At 41.7% G+C, this 23,613-nt stretch overlaps 1 protein-coding gene across 2 annotated transcripts in view; it reads right to left on the reverse strand.

The window, feature by feature from the left end:
- Positions 1 to 4,211: 4,211 nt before the first annotated feature.
- Positions 4,212 to 23,613, reverse strand: part of LOC110529348 (serine/threonine-protein kinase PAK 6) — a 38,318-nt gene continuing 18,916 nt past the window's right edge. For both annotated transcript variants that reach the window (XM_021611484.2, XM_021611485.2), the window contains exons 3-10: positions 18,367 to 18,606; positions 13,369 to 14,013; positions 12,718 to 13,197; positions 9,883 to 10,016; positions 9,208 to 9,334; positions 8,174 to 8,299; positions 5,406 to 5,540; positions 4,212 to 5,329 (exon numbers count right to left, since the gene is read on the reverse strand). In XM_021611484.2, the coding sequence (XP_021467159.2) occupies positions 5,162 to 5,329; positions 5,406 to 5,540; positions 8,174 to 8,299; positions 9,208 to 9,334; positions 9,883 to 10,016; positions 12,718 to 13,197; positions 13,369 to 14,013; positions 18,367 to 18,570 (2,019 nt within the window). In that variant the 5' untranslated portion in view covers positions 18,571 to 18,606 and the 3' untranslated portion in view covers positions 4,212 to 5,161. The remainder of the gene's footprint in view (positions 5,330 to 5,405; positions 5,541 to 8,173; positions 8,300 to 9,207; positions 9,335 to 9,882; positions 10,017 to 12,717; positions 13,198 to 13,368; positions 14,014 to 18,366; positions 18,607 to 23,613) is intronic.

Genomic DNA, 23,613 nt, shown 5'->3' on the forward strand with positions numbered 1-23,613 from the left:
AAAACTTGATTGTTCTGTGTTTTACATATATTTCCACTCTATGAGGTTGGAATAATAGTGATATTGTGAAAATTATGATAATGCCCTTTTAGTGTAAGAGCTGTTTGTGGTGGGATGGAGTTTTGGCCTCCCTGGTGTCATCAACAGGCGATGAAATAGTTCCCTAACCTCTTTGCCAATAACAGCTAGTTTTCCCCTCCCCACTCAGACCACTCCCAGACAGTCATAGCAAAACTCTTGCTTAAGAAATTGCTCTTTGCTAAGAATATATTTGTATTCATTTTTGACCATTTTAATTTAAAACGGGTACTTAATTGTTACACAGAAAGGATTTAATATTCAGATAAAAATGGCTGCATTGAACCTTTAAAACAAGCACCATTACACAAGACTTGGTACAGCCACAAATTATGTTGAGGTCTTTTTAATTAATTTTTTTGTATTTTTCTTTACAGATGTCACATTTTAGATGACGATACATACCACTGCCTCTCTAAAACAACTATGCTAAAGTGTATGTATTTTGAAAAGTAATGGGATTGAACAACACTGAACAAAAATATATACATGCAACATGTAAAGTGTTGGTCCCATGTTTCAAGAGCTGAAATAAAAAAATCCTAGAAGCTTATTTGTCTCAAATATTTTGCACAAACTTGTTTACATTCCTGTTAGTGAGCATTTATCCTTTGCCAAGATAATCCATCCACTTGACAGGTGTGGCATATCAAGAAGCTGAACATCATGATCATTACAGAGGTGCACCTTGTGCTGGAGATAATAAAAGGCCACTCTAAAATGTTCAGTTTTGTCACACAAAACAATGCCACAGATGTCTCAAGTTTGGAGGTAGCGTGCAATTGCTATGCTGACTACAGGAATGTCCACCAGAGCTGTTTCCAGAGAATTTAATGTTCATTTCTCTACCATAAGCCTCCTCCAATTTCGTTTTAGAGAATTTGTCAGTATGTCCAATCGGCCTCACAACCGCAGATCACGTGTATGGTGTCATGTGTGCAACGGTTTGCTGATGTCAAAGTTGTGAACCGAGTGCCCCATGGCGGCGGTGGGATTATGGTATGGGTAGGCATAAACTAAGGACAACAAACCAAATTACATTTTAGCGATGGCAATTTGAATGCACAGAGATACCGTGACGAGATACTGAGGCCCATTGTTGTGCCATTCATCCACCTCCATCACCTCATGTTTCAGCATGATAATGCACGGCCCCATGTTGCAAGGATCTGTACACAATTCTTGGAAGCTGAAAATGTCCCAATTCTTCCATGGGCTGCATACTCACAGATGTATCACCCATTGAGCATGTGTGAGATGCTCTGGATCTACGTGCATGACAGACAGCGTGTTCCAGGTCCAACCTACTGGCAATTCTGATCCAAGCCCCTACCTTTTTTAAAGGTATCTGTGACCAACAGATGCATGTCTGTATTCCTAGTCATGTGAAATCCTAATGAATGTATTTCCATTGACTGATTTCCTTCTATGAACTGTAACTTAGTAAAGTCATTGAAATTCTTGCATGTTGCGTTTCTATCTTTCTTCAGTATATGCGTAGACTCCACAACTCTGAACATAGATGTTTACTATATAATCCACAACTCTGAACAGATTAACCCTATATTCTTGCTGCCACAATTGGAGTTGAGCTATGTTGCTATGCCTAATTATAGAAACTGAGAACATGCATTGCCTTAAATTCTCAATGACTCTTGAAGAGTATGTTGATAACAAGGCCTATCATCACAAAGTGCCTCACTAGCCTGCCATGCGTCACTCCAGCACACTTTCAAGCACTCTCCGTCCTTAATTCCGAGATAAGTTTTACAGAGCGTCACACACAGGGCTTTTGAAACCGCTTCGCTATAGAATTTCTCTTCTTAAGACTGCATTAAGAAGTCCTGTGCATTTGATATAATCTAAATGTCCATGTAGAGCCTAAGTTCATATTTCACAGTTGAATTGATTCAAATGAAATTATGATTTCAGGACATGGACAAACTGTTCCACTGTTTTCCCCTGTTTCTGACTTTAGAAAATGTTGAACAACTTCTATTCTTTAGTGGCTGTCAGGGACATAAAAAAAAGCATTGCCTGCCATTTGCCAGATCTATTGACAGCAGTGTAGGTTTGTAAAATACCCGTTAATTTACCCAAGTTATTTTAGATGTTTTTGTTGTTGAAATTATTGTAATTTAAAGGTCATTTTGGAAATCTAAATGTATTCATATTTTCTTCATTTCTGTTTCCACGATGTCCATCCGTTTCTAGTAGATAGGCCATGTGGTTCAGGAGAAAATAACCTAATCATGTAAAACATGTCTAATGAACAACGATGTCATTTCCAATTATCTCTGCAACTCTTCCATTTACCTTTTTTCACTTTTTTCAACTGCCACCAATTTGTCCCCAAAACATTTACAACAAAGATATATTGGCATTGTAAAGTAAATAAAAACCCAAAATATAAAGGATATTGCATGCTGAAACCCTCATTAAAGAGTAACAGTGTTCACTAAGTTGATGGGCTACAGTGAGGGAAAAAATTTATTTGATCCCCTGCTGATTTTGTACATTTGCCCACTGACAAAGAAATGATCATTCTCCTTCATTATTCAAGTTGAACATTCTTAAAATGAGGGGGGAAAAAACATGGCTGTGTTAAAAGTGCTATGAAAAGCTGCAGTGCCAGCTTAACTGCTCTTACGCAATCACGTGTTACATTACTGTGTTCCAGTTTTGTGCTGTAAACAATAACTGACATGCTATTTCATTTGTAATTACGAAAACTATTGTTAAGGAAACATATTGAATATCTTTATCTCTATCCATCTATTTGATTTATTCATCCAATTTGTCATGCTTTTATAAGTGATGAAAATCTTTTCGAAATGACCGAAAGGGGTTTTCATTGCAAACGTCATCGCACATTATGTAGGTGAAAACTGAGTGACGCTGAAATTCACAGGGTTGTTTGCTACCGGAAACTTTGTTTGTCATCCTTTTTTTCAACAAGATTTCCATATGTCTTACTCATTAAAAATAAGGCAGGTTCACACAGATCCCTCTGGGAAGCCTTTCAGTCACTTATTTTACATTGGCATAGTGTGTGTTGTAGAAAATAACCGCAATTATTTAAACTCTGTGAAACACTTTGTCACTCATACCATCATTTTGTGCTTTTCATCACATTAAAAGATGCCATGATAAGGTGTAATGACGGTCACAGAAAGCTTGGTCACAAAACACATGATACATTTTTTTTTCAAAATTAAAGAAATCCTGGGTATCCTGTGAATAGTTAGGACATCGATGATCTCACCTGAATGGCAATGACTTGTATACGTATTTGATCATTTAACAGAGGTTCTTATGCAGATTCAATAGCATACTTATATCATGTTGTAGGCCTATAAACTGTATTTAAATCATAATCAATATGATATTTGCAACAAAAGTACAGCATTTGTTCACAGATATTTATTTAAAAAAATGTAAAGAAGTACCTTCATAGGTTTTGTTCTTTACCAGTACTTACCAAGTACTTACGTGCAAAGTGAAGTCACATTTTTGAAGTGTATGAAAAATATAAACTGCTGTACAGGGTCAGATATAGAACATTCCGAGAAGGACAAAAATGCATGTGAAAATGGGTGTTGACATAAGAAAGCTACAGCTACAGCTATCCAGTGTTGGCAAACAGTACAGTAGCCTAGTCAGCTAACAGGGGTACATCAGTAGCCTAGTCGGCTAACAGGGGTACATCAGTAGGCTAGTCAGCTAACAGGGGTACATCAGTAGGCTAGTCAGCTAACAGGGGTACATCAGTAGGCTAGTCAGCTAACAGGGGTACATCAGTAGGCTAGTCAGCTAACAGGGGTACATCAGTAGGCTAGTCAGCTAACAGGGGTACATCAGTGGCCTAGTCAGCTAACAGGGGTACATCAGTGGCCTAGTCAGCTAACAGGGGTACATCAGTAGGCTAGTCAGCTAACAGGGGTACATCAGTAGGCTAGTCAGCTAACAGGGGTACATCAGTAGGCTAGTCAGCTAACAGGGGTACATCAGTAGGCTAGTCAGCTAACAGGGTTACAGCAGTAGGCTAGTCAGCTAACAGGGTTACAGCAGTAGGCTAGTCAGCTAACAAGGGTACAGCAGTAGGCTAGTCAGCTAACAAGGGTACAGCAGTAGGCTAGTCAGCTAACAAGGGTACAGCAGTAGGCTACAAAACAATCCGGTCTTGAGATTTTGAACTACCTCATGTCTGCATTTTATTTCATTTCAATATATTGCATGCCTATTTTGTCAAAAACATGTTTAACCAAAGTATGGCGGATCCCTTTTTATACTTTAAATACAGGTGATCGGTTCTGATTAAAATAGTGTTTTCCCAGGGATACCCAGGGATATAACAGAACATTGACTATACTCAGTATAGTCTTACTCTTTACTATACTACTCACATTCATATCTGCAATATCCCGAAATACTTTATCCATTTTGAAATTCTATAAAAACATGTTTCTCCAGCAATACCAAAACAAAGCCTCTGCTTGGGACAACTTTGTAGATCATCCCCTGATCAAGTCCAGGGGTACCACTATGTGATCTGGTAGAAAGGGTCTGGTCATTCGTTTGTTTTACAGAACGAATTACCAAACAAGTATAGTACCAAAGTCAGTCGTAATTGTTACATTTCAAAGTCAGTCGGACAAATTGGACAGTGATGGTGGAGATGATCAGTACAGAAGGTTCAGGTCACTGCAATTCTACGTTGGGGCTTGTTGCACTTTTTTTGCATAGAATGAATTAACAAATCCTTAAACTCTGATATCCAATTCCATCCTGCCCTACACTGCCCAACAAGGGGAGCAATGACGCTCCTGTGGATCTGAAGGGATTCCAGAGAAAAGGAGCAAATAAAAAGGGACAAGATAAAGAGAGAGAGGCGTTTCTGATCGACTCCATATCTATCCATCTACACACCGAGTGACAGTAAATCCACTTCCTGTAGTGGGTATTGAGACTCAATACAAATGCGGTGGATGGAGCGAAAGTTCGCCTGTTAATTAACCCAGGGTCAGACGTCAGGGGATCAGCCCATTCTTCGGCCACCATGGATCCTGTGTGTTTGGGCGAGTCAGCAGCGGGACATGCGCTTACGGTATCGTTCCACTAGGGGCACCAGGCACTGCCGCGAGCCACACTGCAGCAGGAAGGGGTGCTCCAGCAGGTCGCTAGCGGTAGCCCGCTCCTGGGGGTCCCGTGTTAGCATACGATCCAGGAAGTCCTTCAACACAGGGGAGATCTACAGAGAGAGAGATGGGGTGTGAGTAGTGTGTTAGTGTGAGTGTGTGTGTGGTATGTATCTATATCTATTTCACCTTCTGTGTGTTCCTGACTGTGGGTGGCGGCTCGTCCCTCAGTTTCTTCATAGCTGCCACTGGTGTGTCGCTGAAGTACGGAGGCTCTCCATCCACCATCTCTACCACCATGATACCCAGGGACCACACATCCACCTGCCAGACATCAGAGACATTTACAATAATTAACACACACAAGGCCTCACGTACCCTCTAAAAGCATATCCAGAGACCTTCCATCCACCTGACTGACACAGGAACATAAACACACACCAGTGGAGGCTCCTCAGAGGAGGAAGGGGAGGACCATCCTCCTCAGTTAATTTAATAAAAATAAAAATGGTAAAACATTTTAAAAAGTAATCATTTTTAGATAAAACTATACTAAATATTATCAAGTCATCAAATGATTGATTAAATTATTATATTTTGCAAAGAAGGTCTACAGTAGCCTCAACAGCACTCTGTAGAGTAGCACCATGGTGTAGCCAGAGGACATCTAGCATCTGTCCTCCTCTGGGTATATTGACTTCAATACAAAACCTAGGAGACTCATGGTTCTCATGTGGTGAGTAGTTGACTCAGAGAGAGAAAGACAATAGTTGAACCATTTTGAACAAATTAATTTCTTCCAAAATGAAGGAGATGCAAGATAGAAATATATATATAGAAACAGATTGAAACTGGAAAAAAAATACACTTTCTTAGCTAGCAAATGCAGCTAGCTAGTGCAGCTGACTGAAACACCCTGCTCAAACACAGGGATGCTATGTTAGCTATCTGTGGCTATGACTAGCCAACACAACACTGGAACTCTTCCAAGTCAAGGTAAGCTTATGGTTTTATCAATCTATTGCCACCGGGGCCCACCGGTGTAACTGCTAAACTGCTTTTCTGACTGTACACTGTAAGGTTACTGCAGGATTGTAGTGGGTTTACTAATGCATTAGTTCTATTAGCTATGCTGATTATGACGTTACTTTATCTAATATGGTGACAACGATGTAGGCTGTGTCTAGCGGTTTGGCTTGGATTTTTTTTTTTTTGTTGCCTGGTCACATATAGCTGATGTGTTGTGCATTGAAGTCCTCAAGCGAATGGGGAGCGGTGAGAGGAGGTGACCGCATGGATGCGAGAAGGAATACAAAGTGGCTGTGTTCACGAGTGGTCAGGGGTGTATTCATTCCGCGGATTCTGTTGAAAAGTGTTTCTTAAACGGAAACAAATGGAACAAAACGGGGATAAACATACTTGAATTTGTCCAATAGAAACTCTCGTTTGCGATTGTTGGACTAATGATTACATCCTATATCAGCTAGATGCGTCTCTCGACCTGTGTGCAACTGCGTTGTAAACTTTAATTCATAGGCTATGTTGTAGCAACCTCATGATGGGTACAGGGAACATTAGAGTATCATGTAGTAGCCTAAACCTATCGATGTTACATTGAACTGGGTTAATGGAATGTGAATGACAGTCATCCAATATGCTGTAATAGGCCATGCTCATGAAAAAAAAAAATCCTCCTCACTCATTTTAAACGGCACTCATCGCCACTGACACACACACCCATAGAAACGGCATGCTCATCCATGTCATATCCTGTACAAGCATTCATTGAACATCACACACTATCACACACATTCAGTGACAGTACACACACTGTCTTTCTCTCACATCAAACACACACTTAAGGATGGAAAAAGGTCCCTCCATCTCTGTTGAATCCCGATAAGAAAATACCTCGGTGGGTAACAGATAATCCTGCCTGTCTGTTTTAGGCAGTATTATCTAGTGCAAGGAGTATCCGGCCTGAAGTGGTGAAGGAGAGGTGTAGGCAACAGTAACAGGATCATGTGTGTGTTTTGTGTGTGTGTGTGTGTGTGTGTGTGTGTGAATGAAACACAATGTGCAAAACAATAAGGTCAAAACATACAGTGAGCTCCAAAAATATTGGGACAGTGACACATTTTTGGTTGTTTTGTACCGCAGCACTTTAGATTTAAAATGATACAATGACTATGAGGTTAAAGTGCAGACTGTCAGCTTTAATTTGATGGTATTTTTACCCATTTCGGGTGAACAGTTTAGATTTTTTGTTGTTGTTGCATACAGTCCCCCAAAAGTATCGGAACAAATTCACTTATGTTTTTACATTTTTTAAATGTAACCTTTATTTAACTAGGCAAGTCAGTTAAGAACAAATTCTTATTTACAATGACGGCCTACCCCGGCCAAACCCTAACGACGCTGGGCCAATTGTGCGCCGCCCTATGGGACTCCCAATCACGGCCGGTTGTGATAGAGCCTGGAATCAAAGCAGGGTCTGTAGTGACGTCTCAAGCACTGAGATGCAGTGTCTTAGACCGCTGCGCCATTCATTTCTATTGTGCAAAAAATAATCTGAAACACAACCTAAACAAACAGCAAATGTGGAGTCACAAGCTCTATGTAGTCATTGCGTGCTAGGAATATGGGACCAAATACTAAACGTTTGACTACTTTAATACACATAACTGAATTTGTCCCAATACTTTTGGTTCCCTAAAATGGGGTGACTATGTACAAAAAGTGCTGTAATTTCTAAACGGTTCACCCGGTATGGATGAAAATACCCTCAAATTAAAGCTGCCAAAACAACAACACAATTGTCACTGTCCCTAAACTTGTGGAGGTCACTGGATGTGTTTGAGGGACACATCACTGTTTCAGATACTCTGTTCATATTGTAGAATGAGACAACCTACTAGCAGTCAAACAAACACAGTTTTGGTTGGTTGTTCTGTTACCTGAGTTCCATATGGCGTCTTTGACACAACCTCTGGAGCCATCCAGTATGGTGTTCCAACCAAGGACTTCCTTTTGGGGATGTCTTTGCTGATCTGAGCACAGAATCCAAAGTCTGACAGCTTGATCTAGGAAAATAATACAATAAAAAAATACAAAATAAATGAATAAAAGGCCATAAAAATTATTGGATACATTACAAATAACTGAAAGGGCCAAATTCCAACATGCTCATTTAAGCTTTAAATTTAGCTTTAGCTTTATGCCATTGATTTATTTTTATTTTTTACCCCTTTTTCTCCCCAATTTCGTAGTATCCAATTGTTGTAGTAGCTACTATCTTGTCTCATCGCTACAACTCCCGTACGGGCTCGGGAGAGACGAAGGTTGAAAGTCATGCGTCCTCCGATACACAACCAACCAAGCCGCTGCTTCTTTAACACAGCGCACATCAAACCCGGAAGCCAGCCGCACCAATGCGCCGGAGGAAACACCGTGCACCTGGCCACCTTGGCAAGCGTACACTGCGCCCAGCCCGCCACAGGAGTCGCTGGTGCGCGATGAGACAAGGACACCCCTACCGACCAATCCCTCCCTAACCCGGGCGACGCTAGGCCAATTGTGCGTTGCCCCACGGACCTCCCGGTCACGGCCGGTTACGACAGAGCCTGGGCACGAACCCAGGACTCTGATGGCACAGCTGGCGCTGCAGTACAGCGCCCTTAACCACTGCACCACCCAGGAGGCCCTATGCCATTGATTTCAATACAATTTGCATTATCACAATTTAAGATTTGGTCTTCAGGGATTGAGAGTTCTAGAGGTTTATCTGTAGGGGTAGGTTGGTAATTAGGGGATGGATAGGTAGAGGTGCTGGGTAAGGGCTTTTGGAGACGGTTTCTGACCTAATTTTGTTAGTTCAAACCCGGCCATTCCTGCCCCCAGGAGTACATACAGTTAGCTAGCGCAATATTTTGTAAGGTGTTCTGAGGTTCCAGACCGGGTAGAAATTATTTCTGGATGTGGCCGCACTTACCCTCCCATCCAGCGTGAGCAGTATAGAGTCACTCTTGATGTCACGGTGGATAACTCCCTGGGAATGGAGATAGGCTAACGCCTGTAGCACAGCCTCGCACACGGTGGCTATCTGCTCTTCATTCAGCCTGGTATGAAATGACATGCAACTTAAACTTGTTATCCAACATTCTAGTCAGCCTTTGATATAAAATTGTAGGTTTTTTGTCTTTGACACAACATCCATCAGGTTAATCATGTTAGCATTAGCATCATGTGAATCGTTCTCTTCTTTTGTTATGTCAGATCAACATTGTACTGTTCTCCAGTGGACCAAAACGTAGTAGGGAATTACAGAGGAATCTTGTTGCAACACGTGCCAACTTGTGTTATTGTTAGACCCTCCTTTATTTTGGCAATTATAACAATTACATTTCTCCTTTTACACAAAAGAAGGTATGTAGGAGTGGGTGGCAATACAGTTACTTGCCATAACTTCTTGACCAAGTGGGATTTTCCCAAAGCAAACTATTACTCATCTCATTCTACCCAAAGGGTTTGGTTTGTGTACATTGTCATGGCATTCTGAAAATGATTATTAATATATATAATATGATTAATGAACATCACTGTTGCTAGGAAGTATTCTGTGTTTTAAGCTTCACAACATGGCTCCTCTTATTGACAGACCCTTTACCTGGTTTCAGACACGACGTTGGTTAGAGCGCCACCCTGCAGGTACTCCATGATAACCCACAGCTCCTCTTCCACCAGGGCACTCCTGTACATCTCCACAACGTTGTTGTGCCGGTAGTCCCTCATGATCACCACCTATGGTTACAAATGTACATGAGAAGAGGTGCATAGAGGGATATTATGTCTATACAGTTGAAGTCGGAACTTTACATACATCTTAGCCAACTACATTTAAACTCAGAGTTTCACAATTCCTGACATTTAATCCTAGTAAAAATTCCCTGTATTAGGTCAGTTAGGATCACCACTTTATTTTAAGAATGTGAAATGTCAGAATAATAGATGAGAGAATGATTTATTTCAGCTTTTATTTCTTTCATCGCATTCCAGTGGGTCAGAAGTTTACATACAATCAGTTAGTATTTGGTAGCATTGCCTTTAAATTGTTTAACTTGGGTCAAACGTTTCAGGTATCCTTCCACAACCTTCACACAATAAGTTGGGTGAATTTTGGCCCATTCCTCCTGACAGAGCTGGTGTAACTGAGTCAGGTTTATAGGCCTCCTTGCTCGCACACACTTTTTCAGTTCTGCCAACAAATTTTCTATAGGAAAGAGGTCTGGCCTTTGTGATGGCCACTCCAATACCTTGACTTTGTTGTCCTTATACCATTTTGCCGCAACTTTGGAAGTGTGCTTGGTGTCATTGTCCATTTGGAAGACCCATTTGTGACCAAGCTTTAACTTCCTGACTGATGTCTTGAGATGTTGCTTCAATATTTCCACATAATTTTCCTCCTCATGAAGCCATCTATTTTATGAGGTGCACCAGTCCCTCCTGCAGCAAAGCACCCCCACAACATGATGCTGCCACCTCTGTGCTTCATGGTTTGGATGATGTTCTTTGGCTTGCAAGCCTCCCCCTTTTTCCTCCAAACATAACAATGGTCATTATGGCCAAACAGTTATATTTTTGTTTCATCAGACCAGAAAACATTTCTCCAAAAAGTATGATCTTTGTCCCCATGTGCTGTTGCAAACCGTAGTCTGGCTTTTTTATGGCAGTTTTGCGGCAGTGGCTTCTTCCTTGCTGAGCGGCCTTTCAGGTTATGTCGATATAGGACTCGTTTTACTGTGGATATAGATACTTTTGTACCTGTTTCCTCCAGCATCTTCACAAGGTCCTTTGCTGTAGTTCTGGGATTGATTTGCACTTTTCGCATCAAAGTACATTCATCTCTAGGAGACAGAACGCGTCTACTTCCTGAGTTGTATGACAGCTGTGTGGTCCCATGGTGTTTATACTTGCAAACTATTGTTTGTACAGATGAACGCGGTACCTTCAGGCGTTTGGAAAATGCTGAACCAGACTTGTGTAGGTCTACATTTTTTTCTGAGGTCTTGGCTGATTTCTCTTGATTTTCCCATGATGTCAAGCAAAGAGGCACTGAGTTTGAAGGTAGGCCTTGAAATACATCCACAGGTACACCTCCAATTGACTCAAATTATGTCAATTAGCTTTAAAGGCACAGTCAACTTAGTGTAGGTAAAATTCTGACCCACTGGAATTGTGATACAGTGAATTATAAGTGAAATAATCTGTCTGTAAACAATTGTTGGAAAAATTACTTGTATCATGCACAAAGTGTATGTCCTAACCGACTTGCCAAAACTATAGTTTGTTAAGAATAAATTTGTGGAGTGGTTGAAAAATGAGGCTTGCAAGCCGAAGAACACCATCCCAGTCGTGAAGCACTGGGGTGGCAGCATCATGTTGTGGGCCGGCTTTGCTGAATGAGGGACTGGTGCAGTTCACAAAATAGATGGCATCATGAGGGAGTAAAATTACGTGGATATATTGAAGCAAAATCTGAAGACGTCAGTCAGAAAGTTAAAGCTTAGTCGCAAATGGGTCTTCCAAATGGACAATGACCCCCAAGCATACTTCCAAAGTTGTGGCAAAATGGCTTAAGGACAACAAAGTCAAGGTATTGGAGTGGCCATCACAAAGCCCTGACCTCAATCCTGTAGAAAATTTGTTGGCAGAACTGAAAAAGCTTGCGCAAGCAAGGAGGCCTATAAACCTGACTCAGTTACACCAGCTCTGTCAGGAGGAATGGGCCAAAATTCACCCAACTTATTGTGGGAAGCTTGTGGAAGGCTACCCGAAACCTTTGACCCAAGTTAAACAATTTAAAGGCAATGCTACCAAATACTAATTGAGTGTATGTAAACTTCTGACCCACTGGGAATGTGATGAAAGAAATAAAAGCTGAAATAAATCATTCTCTCATCTATTATTCTGACATTTCACATTCTTAAAACAAAGTGGTGATCGTAAATAACCTAAGACAGTGCATTTTTACAAGGATTAAATGTCAGGAATTGTGAAAAACTGAGTTTAAATGTATTTGGCTAAGGTGTATATAAACTTCCGACTTCAACTGTAAGTAATCTATCCATTTAGATAGGCAATCTATCCATGTAGATAAGCAATCTTGACAGACAGATGATATCTAAAAGTAGCTTTTCAAGCTCATTGGGAGAAAGTCTGTGTCTATCTACCTTTCAGACTAGACATGCATTTATTAATTGAACAGAATGCTCAAATTCCAAGAAACTGTTGTGTAGTGAGGTTTACATGTCATTAAGTGCAACTCACTATACAATAAAGTCCTCTGTTCTGTCCTAAACCATTAATGGAGGCATGCTGTTTCATATCTTGTTTTAGTCCTTCAGGCCAGATAGGAACCCACAACCTAATGACATACTAACATAGTTCAGCCTTTTTTACAGTCCAATTCTGACTGTTTACCTCCCATTAACATACTGCATACCTCGTTAAAGAGCAGCTCTCTGCGCTGCTGCTTACGGAGATCCATCATCTTCACCGCCACCTGCCGACCGCTATGCCTCTCGCGGGCAATGCACACGACCCCCGTGGAGCCCTCCCCGATCTTCACAAAGTTCTCCAGGGAGGTGCGCGGGTCGCCCTTGTCCACTACCATCTGCAGAGCCGCCTTGAACTGCTCATGGGTCACTTTGGCCGGCTCAGGCTCTGGCCCGAGCTTGGGCTGTTGCTGCTGGGCCGTTCCTGTTGAGCTGGTGGCCGGGGAGCCCGTGGGAGAAGGCCGGGGCTGGGATGGGCTGTCCTGTTTGGGGAGTAGGGGCATGGTAGCCCCCTGAACTATTGGTGATAACAATCCAATGGTGTAGCTGGAGGAGGAGCGTGAGGGTCTGTGGGTTCGCCCTCGGCCTGCGATCAGGCTGCTGGTGCCATTGGGTAAGGACATGGCCGAGGGCCCTAATGAATTCATCTGGGAGATGACAGGAAAGATATTTTAGCATAGGCCTTCGACAAACTAGAAATACAGGTGATCTGCAATGACAGGTGTAGGCAACTCCAGTCTTGAGGTGACCACAATGTTTCCTTCCAACAAGACACAGCTTCAACATATCAATGCTAAATGGAAACGGAAGAGGCTTACCTTCAGGTCACAGGACGAGTGGGGTCTCTGAGGAGAAGTATCCTTGGAGGAGGTCAGAAGGTCCGGCAGGTGATTGACCCCAGGCTTGACCCTCATGTTGACCTGCTGCTGCGTCTGCAGGGTCTGCAGGTTATAGCAGGATGCCGGCCTCTGATTGGCTACCTTGCCCTTTTGCGGCATCCCCATCTGTTGTCCCGGCCGATTTATAAGTCCGGACCATTCGCTACGTGTATAATGACCTGTGCCGCCTCCTCTAGGGGGCGTGGGGACTGGCCCCTTCGGCAGAGGTGCAGGTTTATCCCCAGCTGCCGTGCTCATCTCATGCGTCGACTTTGCCCGAGGCAGTACCCCATTGGGCTGGAGGGTGGATGTTTTCCTAAGAGCCAGTTTGGGGCTGCCGTTCTCGCTTTGTACCTGCCAGTAGCTGTTACCGCCGTTATGACGCTTCTCTTGGTCCAGCTCCTCATACTGATACGTGTCCCCTTCGACGAGCTCGCCCAGACGCCCCATGGAGCGTGCCCGTTGCCGCGCCGAAGGACTGCTCTTCCGGAGCGAGTTGGAACTGGTGACGGTAAGACGAGTCATCTCTGAGATGACGTGGGAGATGTAGTCTCCGTGTCCTATGAAACTCCCCCTACAAATGGTCTGAAAGGGAGGACATGAACAAAAACAGTCAATATTGGTTCTGGAACATGGTAGGCTCAACCAGGGCCCTATTTCATGGGCTGGCTGATAATTAGAAATTATATAAATTGTTAATAATCTCTTTAGAAGCGCTGTGTAAAAAAGCGACCTATACTGATTTTATCCATTCCTATCCCTCTCTGTGCAAAACAGACTTGCCTCTGGTCAGAGGTCAGGGATATTTCAACCTCTCTTACAGTACACAAAGTGTTCTTACCACTGGTCTCGCACAGAGGTCATAGTTCAACTCTCAGGCCCCAGTTTTCAAAATACTAACTAACTGCAAAGACAGACCACTTAGGGAGCGGTCTAAATTGACCCAATTGTTACCCGGAGGAAAATGGGGGAGGGTCATGCTTTTTTTAGTTCAATCATAATATCTCAATTATAATATCTCGATGTATGCCTGTTGCTGCCCCTCATCCCTGATTTGCTGCTGGGTGCTCAATATCAAGTGTGCAGAGTGTAGTCTTAATTAAATGATTCATAACCTATACTATAGGCTATATGAAGAGCATGCTGGGAGAAGCACAGGGCAAAGCTATGTTTCTAAGAAAATGAACTTCCTTACCACGTTTTTGCGCTGCTGAGATGGTGTACATAAAACTAGGCTACACTGCATTACACACAGCCATGGATAGGCATTCCCAATCATGGGCCCTGGCCTGCCCTGCTCTTGCTGATGTAGACCCTATTGTGCTGCCTAATCAATGACTGTGCTGTGTACAGTGGCACTTCAGGAGGCAAGTCAAAGGCTTCTTCCAAAAATTATTGTTTTATTTTGTCAAAAAAAATGCAATATCTCTGCATGCGGACTAGGCCTACTGATGTCCTTTTAAGTTTGAGAGGGAGAGTGTGAAGATGAGAAGGAGGACCGGAGGTAAGCTTGCTACTGCTATAATTGATTTAAATAAAATCAGTATGTTTCATTGCCCATAATGAAGCTGTTTATCAGAGTTATTGGCCTCACAATAAGCCATATTTCAGTAATTTACTTAACTTACATTACTATGAAGCGGCAACCGCAAAGATGCACAGCGCACACGGGTGCTGAAAGTAGGCTAATTCATTTAAACACTTTTCATTTCAATTTTACCTTAGGCTGCTAACAACGAGGGCTTTCTGTCAGAGCCTATTTCTTCCTATTCCAGAAATAATAGGTATGCCTACCTGTTTGACAGACTAAATTATAGTCTACTATCCATAGATTTTGTCAGCCAATCCCTTCAGTCACTGTGCATATCTCAGTGTCAGTGAAGGGCTTGGTGTGTTAAGTTAAAACCAGGGCTCGAATTGTAATAATTTTATTATTATTTGGGGTATAGGGGAGATTCACTTGTTTTTTTTAAGCGTTCAGGGAGGGTCGGGTAAAAAATATATTTCACTGAAGAGGGGGGGGCATCCATTTTCATTTCACAGAAGCCCATTTTTCTTCAGGTATCCCTCATTATAAATAACGTACAGTCCCTTAGTCAATGACAGGAGCCCCCAATTATCTTTCTAATGAACAGCAGAGAGAGCGAGAAAGTAGGAGAGAAAAATAAAGAGGGAGAGAGATGATGATGATGATGATGATGATGATGATGGGTTAGCTATCAGGGTCAGGAGCATGATCTTGACAGCCTCTCGGCTAATGAATTACTAGGCATGACTGAACACTGCTCGTGGTAAAAGTCTGTGAGACAGTTTAGAACAAAATGAACTTCAAGATTATCACCATTATCTCTTCTTTGAATCCCTTCCTCGGGTATATCAATAGACATCCAGTCTGCACGTAAAATGCCAGTGGTCTAGTGGTAACTCTCCTGGCGTAGACACATGTATAATCCTCTCCCTACCAGAGACCGGGGTTCAATTCCCACTCCTAACCCTCCATCTGTTTTCCCCCACCCTCCTGTATCCCCTCTGATTTACTCCCTCGCTAAATAAAACACGTAAAAATACCCTGAGTATATATTTAAAAGGAAGAATTCCAGTCTGAAATGGAGTGTTTTATAAACGAACAATATATAGGCGGTCTAAGAGTGTGACACTGTATCTCGGAAACTATTTTCATTGCTCCTGTTGTGTACCTTGAAACCAGGTCAGGCCTAAATGGTGCGTGAAAATAGAGCCCTGTGTGTAAACAGTTGCACCCAACACGAAGCTTGATAAAAGTGCCTTGAGATTGCTGGGAATGGTTCCATAAACAAATGAGGGCAAATAGAAGGTAAGAACAAAGGTTGGTTATGGTAGGCCTAAACTGTGCTCTACTGGTCAATGATGTGTATGTGGTCATGATAGTTAAAAAAAAAGAAAGTTAAACATCTCTGTGCAGTATTACACAATGAATCAAGTTTTTGAGTTTTGACAGTATATTGGTTTAGGTAGTCGCAAAAAAGTTTCACTTAGTTTGAATGCACAGATTCATTTTTGTGCAAGAATACGTTCATTGGTGAGTAACGCTAAATGTAGGACTGACACAAAATCAGTTTGTGTGTTGTTGAGTAAAAAGGGCTCCTTGATTAATTTACATGCTGCAAGTATTAGTACTTACCTACTATGTATGAACTTAATTTCATCTCATTACATTATTTGCTATATTCAATCTGTTCAAGACCAATATCCCCCTAAAGCATGTTTGTGTACACACCATTCTAGTATACCATCCTGTTTGCAATGATTGAAGATCATGAACAGATCAACTTTCACATTTTGAACATACCCATAACAATTGTATTATTTTCTTGAGGGACTTTTTAGGTGTGAGGTTACTTTTTAAACACAAGGACAATGTATCAATCAAAACGTGCTGTAAAAAGGGTAATTTGTGCCAATACATGGGGAAGTGGTGAGGATACAACAGGCACATGAGGTAACCAACCTTTATCCTCAGGGTTTTTCTCACAGGTTTCTGTTGTTGTTGCAATTTCCGTTAACGCACCATGGATGACATGGCCGTGTGTCATGCAAGGTGTAAACTAAACTAAGATTCTCTTTTTGTCACAGGATTAAATATGACCTAAAAGATCAACATACTGACATAGGGAGAATGTTGCCTCGAAAGAGTATCACAAAAAAGTTGGTTCATTAAGCACTTTACCAAACACTTCCTCTAACTGTGTCCTAAAAAAACAAATAAACCTGTCATTCAGTATGTCCTATGCATGTCCTGGTGTCACTAAAACAGGTGTGTATTTTTACCAATGCTTTCATATACAGCACGTATAAAGACACACAGGTATTTATCTGAGTCCTGTATAATAAAGTATTTGCATGAAACACACTGAATACACAGAAGCATTGTCACGCCCTGGTCTTAGTATTTTGTGTTTTCTTTATTATTTTGGTCAGGCCAGGGTGTGACATGGGTTTATTTATGTGGTGAGTTTTGTCTTGGGGTTTTTGTAGGTATTGGGATTGTGTTTAGTGGGGTTGTCTAGAATAGTCTATGGCTGTCTGGAGTGGTTCTCAATCAGAGGCAGGTGTTTATCGTTGTCGCTGATTGGGAACCATATTTAGGCAGCCATATTCTTTGAGCGTTTCGTGGGTGATTGTTCCTGTCTCAGTGTTTGTTTGCACCAGATAGGCTGTTTAGGTTTTCACGGTTCTTGTTTTGTATTGTTCGTGTTTATTATTTTATTGAACATGAATCGAAATAACCACGCTGCATTTTGATCCTCCTCTCCTTCGACGGAAGAAAACCGTAACAAGCATGCAGATATCATGATTGTTATGTACTTGAATTGGGTCAGGTGAAACTGAACATCAAATGCACAGTAGTTGACAACAGCAAATCCACTTCCGTACATTTAACTCTGAAGGTGTTTAAATGTAACACTTTCAGTGCCCATATTAGTTCCTCTGAATCCAGTGTTAAATTAACACTTTTGACTGTTGAAAAAAGAACACTGCCTTTAGAGTTAATTTGTTAATGATAATAATAATGATGGTAATGATAATAATAATAAATATGATAATAATTATGATAATGATAATAAATATGTTAATAATAACGATAATAATAATGATTATAACAATAATGATACTAATGATGATGATAATAAAAATAATAATGATAATGATAATAATAACGATTATAACAATAATGATAATAATAATGATAATAGATATGATAATAATAATGATAATAGATATGATAATAATAATGATACTATTGATAATAATAATGACAATGATAATTATGATACTGATAATGATAACGATAATGAAAATAATGATACCGATAATAATAATAATGATGATGATAATAATTATGACAATGCTAATAATAACAATGATAACAATGACAGGGCCTGAGGCACCCCACTGTACCTTCTTGGGCCTGAGCTCCACATTGGTGATCCGGGACGGGTCCACCACTGGTTTTGGCCTCCTCAGGATGTCAATGACGCTCTGCCACTGGGGCGGCAGGCCCACGAAGCACCCCTGCACTGCGTCGAATGACGTGTGGACCCGATGCTCAAAGTCCTGTGGCGCCGAGATCTCCGGCCTCCGCTTCTTTTTCCGCCGGAACATGACGAGACAGCCGGTGAGGGGCGGGAAGAAGGAGGGCTGGGGAAAGCAAGGGGAACCCTGTTACCACCGGACGTCAACAGCTTCTCAGCCAGAGCCATTGTGGCAGTATATCAAGAACACACACACACTGACACACACTCTCTCTTTCGGTAGTGACACGCTCAAGCAGACATGCAGGGAAAGATACCCTCTGGTACGTTGCAGTCAATGGGAAAAGACGAGTATCACTGGGTTGACGTTTTTCTCAACAAATTCCAGTCGATGGGAAAGACGAGTGTCACAGGGTTGATGCTTAAGTGAATGCATTGCATTCAAAGAGGTAAGGTAATCACAATATGGACGCATAGACAAAGCCATCACAAAAATGACACCCTCCCTCCCTTTCCATCTCTTTCTCCCTCCTCTCTCTATATTTCTTTCTCTCTCTCTCCTTCCATTCTCTCTCTCCTTCTTTCCCCCTCTCTCTAATCTATGTATTTTTCTCTCTCTCTCGCCCCTCTCTCACTCCCACCTCTCTCTCCCCTCTCTCACTCCCACCTCACTCGCCCTTCTCTCACTCCCACCTTACTCGCCCTTCTCTCACTCCCACCTCACTCGCCCTTCTCTCTCTCCCACCTCACTCGCCCTTCTCTCTCCCACCTCACTCGCCCTTCTCTCACTCCCACCTCACTCGCCCTTCTCTCTCTCCCACCTCACTCGCCCTTCTCTCTCCCACCTCACTCGCCCTTCTCTCTCCCACCTCACTCGCCCTTCTCTCTCGCCCACCTCTTATTGGTATGGGAAACGTGTTAACATTGCCAAATCAAGTGAAATAGATAATAAACAAAAGTGAAACAAACAAGAATTTTTTTTTACAGTAAACATTACACTCACAAAAGTTCCAAAATAATAAAGACATTTCAAATGTCATGATGTGCAAATAGTTAAAGTACAACAGGGAAAATAAATAAACATAAATAGGGCCAAATAGCATTCTAATTGGCTCTGTTTTTGGTTGATTATTTTCAATGTCTCAAGTAATTATCTCGTGATTTGGTTGGGTGGAATTGTGTTGCTGTCCTGTGGGGTCTGTTTGTGTTTGTGAACAGAGCCCCAGGACCAGCTTGTTAGGGGACCCTTCTCCAGGTTAATCTCTCTGTAGGTGATGGCTATGTTATTAGCAGGTTTGGGAATCATGTCCTTTAAGGTGGTTGTAGAATTTAACGGCTCTTTTCTGGATTTTGATAATTAGCAGGTACCGGCCTAATCCTCCTCTGTATGCATTATTTGGTGTTTTGCATTGTACATAGAGGATATTTTTGCAGAATTCTGCATGCAGAGTGTGAATTTGGTATTTATCCCATTTTGTGAATTATTGGTTGGTGAGCGGACCCCATACCTCACAACCAGAAAGGGCAATGGGTTCTATAACTGATTCAAGTAGCCAGATCCTAATTGGTATGTCGAATTTGATGTTCATTTTGATGGCATAGAAGGCCCTTCTTGCCTTGTCTCTCAGATCACTCACAGCTTTGTGGAAGATACCTGTGGCGCTGATGTTTAGGCCAGGGTATGTATAGTTTTTTTTGTACTCTAGGGCAACGGTGTCTAGATAGAATTTATATATATTTTTTGGAACACCATTATTATTGTCTTACTGAGAATTACTGTCAGGGCCCAGGTCTGACACAATCTGTGCAGAAGATCTAGGTGATGTAGGCCTTCCTTGGTTAGGGACAGAAGCACCAGCTCATCAGCAAACAGCAGACATTTTAATTCAGATTCTAGTAGGGTGAGGCCGGGTGCTGCTGACTGTTCCAGTACCCTCGCCAATTCGTTGTAGATTGGGGTGATCAGTCCTTGGTTCCAAATATTGGGGAAGATGCCAGAGCTAAGGATGATGTTAAAAAGTTTAAGTATAGCCAATTGGAATGTGTGGTGTGTATAATCATTATCATTTCATTTAGGATACCATCAACTCCACAGGCCTTTTTGGGTTGGAGGGTTTGTATTTCGTCCTGTAGCTCATTCAACGTACCTCGAGAATCCAGTGGGTACTTAGTCTTAGTCTTTAACAGTTGATTCTAAGATTTGTATGATCATGTAAATGTTTTTGCTGTTTGTTCTTTGTTATAAAAGAGAAGTGGTTTATCCATACATCTCCATGTTGGATAGATAACCCTTTGTGTTGTTGTTTGTTAGAGTCTATGGATTCTTCAATTACATTGAGCTGATTTCTGACGTGCTGTTCCTTCTTTTTCTGTAGTGTATTTCTGTATTATTTTAGTGATTCACCATAGTGAAGGCTCTGGGTCTCTGGGTTTTGGTTGGATAGGTTTCTCAATTGATTTCTTAGGTTTTAGTATTCTTTATCAAACCATTTGTCATTGTTGTTCATTAGATTTTTTTTTTTTTCATTTTTAGATTTGATAGTAAAGCTGAGAGGTCAAATATACTGTTTATGTTTTCTACTGCCAAGTTTACACCTTCACTATTACAGTGAAACGTTTTGTTCAGGAAGTTTAGTTTTTCCACAATACTTTCCTTCAATATAGCATTTCTTAATATTATTCAGTTCCTTTGGATTTGATGCCTCATGATTGAGTATTGCTCTGTTCAAGTAGACTGGGATTTTCCTGGGATTTTGCTCCTCTCTCTCTCCCACCTCTCTCTCGGAGTAAAGATGTGGAGATGAAGCAAGGGTTAGGGTTAGGGTTGAATTCCCCCTCTCCCACTACATGGTAGAAAGGTAGGCCTCACTTGAAGCCTGGCCTAGAGTTAATGTGCTTTTGAGTGACATCGGTAGAACAGTTGAGGCTAGAAACAAAATTCACACGGGATTGTTCAACAGACGCTTCCGATGAACGCAAGCCTAGATCTGACCCTGTGAAATGAACTCTGCACAGAGAACAAGGCTTTTCTTCCATAGAAAAGCATTACCTACAGCTCTCACATAAGCATGAAGCCCCTGTTGACTGTGATTGAACCGTCCTTGCAGAAAACAAATCGTGACCATATAAGGATGCCCTGTATTGAGGTTCAGCTTCCTGTGGCAAACAGAACGTGTCTTATTTCATATTCAACATGTTCCTTCATTCTTTCCCTGTAGTTACACAAAATCACTGTCTTCCATCCTCTATAGAACGATCATTTCTGAAGAACGTACAGACTTGAAAGGGGACCGTTAAAGAGTGTCCCCAGTAGGCTGTACATTGAATTTCAGCTTCCTGCGATTACAGGGAGTGACTTAATTGGGGGTCATAGGGGTCACATATTTTACATATTTGGGATTGGGGGACTCGGCATATAAAATGTAAATTCAATCGACCCAAAAGCCTTTTTGACAGGCAGGCAGACAGACAGACAGATTCAAGTTTCAAGTCAATCTAAAAAAAATGTGATCAATATCCTCTTCAGAATTAATTCAAGAATTCATAAAAGGGATCTTAGTTTCTAGAACTGCAAGACCCTTGTGTCCAATACACTGCCTGTCTGCCAAATCAAAAATCGAATCAAATTTATTTTTCACATGTGCCGAATAGGGCATAGACTTTCTCTTGTTGTGCAGCAACTCACTGCCTTTCTGAAGACAAACAATGTATACAAAATGCTTCAGTCTGGTTTTAGACCCCATCATAGCACTGAGACTGCACTTGTGAAGGTGGAGAGATTGGTTTTTTGGAGAGATTGGAAACCCAAATTGGTCTACACGGACAAGTTCTGCCCTGGTTTAGATCTTATCTGTCAGAAAGATATCAGTTTGTCTCTGTAGATGGTTTGTCCTCTGACAAATCAACTGTAAATGTTGGTGTTCCTCAAGGTTCCGTTTTAGGACCACTATTGTTTTCACTGTATATTTTACCTCTTGGGGATGTCATTCGAAAACATAATGTTAACTTTCACTGCTATGCGGATGACACACAGCTGTACATTTCAATGAAACATGGTGAAGCCACAAAATTGCCCTCGCTGGAAGCCTGTGTTTAAGACATAAGGAAGTGGATGGCTGCAAACTTCCTACTTTTAAACTTGATCTAGGTCCCAAGAAACAAAGGGATCTTCTGTTGAATCTGACAATTAATCTTGATGGTTGTACAGTCGTCTCAAACAAAACTGTGAAGGACCTCGGCGTTACTCTGGAACCTGATCTCTCTTTTGAAGAACATATCAAGACTGTTTCAAGGACAGCTTTTTCCCCATCTACGTAACATTGCAAAAATCAAACATTTTTTGTCAAAAAATTATGCAGAAACATTTATCCATGATTTTGTCACCTCTAGGTTAGACTACTGCAGTGCTCTACTTTCCGGCTACCCAGATAAAGCACTAAATAAACTTCAGTTAGTGCTAAATGCGGCTGCAAGAATCCTGACTAGAACCAAAAAATGTGATCATATTACTCCAGTGCTAGCCTCCCTACACTGGCTTCCTGTTAAGGCAAGGGCTGATTTCAAGGTTTTACTGCTAACCTACAAAGCATTACATGAGCTTGCTCCTACCTATCTTTCCGATTTGGTCCTTCCGTACATACCTACACGTACGCTACGGTCACAAGACGCAGGCCTCCTAATTCTGTTATATCTGGAGTATTTCTCCTGTCTTATCCTGTGTGCTGTGTGAATTTAAGTATGTTCTCTCTAATTCTCTCTTTCTCTCTTTCTTTCTTTCTCTCTCTCGGAGGACCTGAGCCCTAGGACCATGCCTCAGGATTACCTGGCATGATGACTCCTTGATGTCCCCAGTCCACCTGGCCGTGCTGCTGCTCCAGTTTCAACCGTTCTGCTTGCAGCTATGGAACCCTGACCTGTTCACCGGACGTGCTACCTGTCCCAGACCTGCTGTTTTCAACTCTCTAGAGACAGCAGGAGTGGTAGAGATACTTTTAATGATCGGCTATGAAAAGCCAACTGACATTTACTCCTGAGGTGCTGACCTGTTGCACCCTCGACAACTACTGTGATTATTATTATTTGAATATGCAGGTCATTTATGAACATTTGAACATTTTGGCCATGTTCTGTTATAATCTCCACCCGGCACAGCCAGAAGAGGACTGGCCACCCC

The sequence above is a fragment of the Oncorhynchus mykiss genome, chromosome 8, assembly GCF_013265735.2.
Source record: "Oncorhynchus mykiss isolate Arlee chromosome 8, USDA_OmykA_1.1, whole genome shotgun sequence".
Taxonomy (NCBI): Eukaryota; Metazoa; Chordata; class Actinopteri; order Salmoniformes; family Salmonidae; genus Oncorhynchus; species Oncorhynchus mykiss.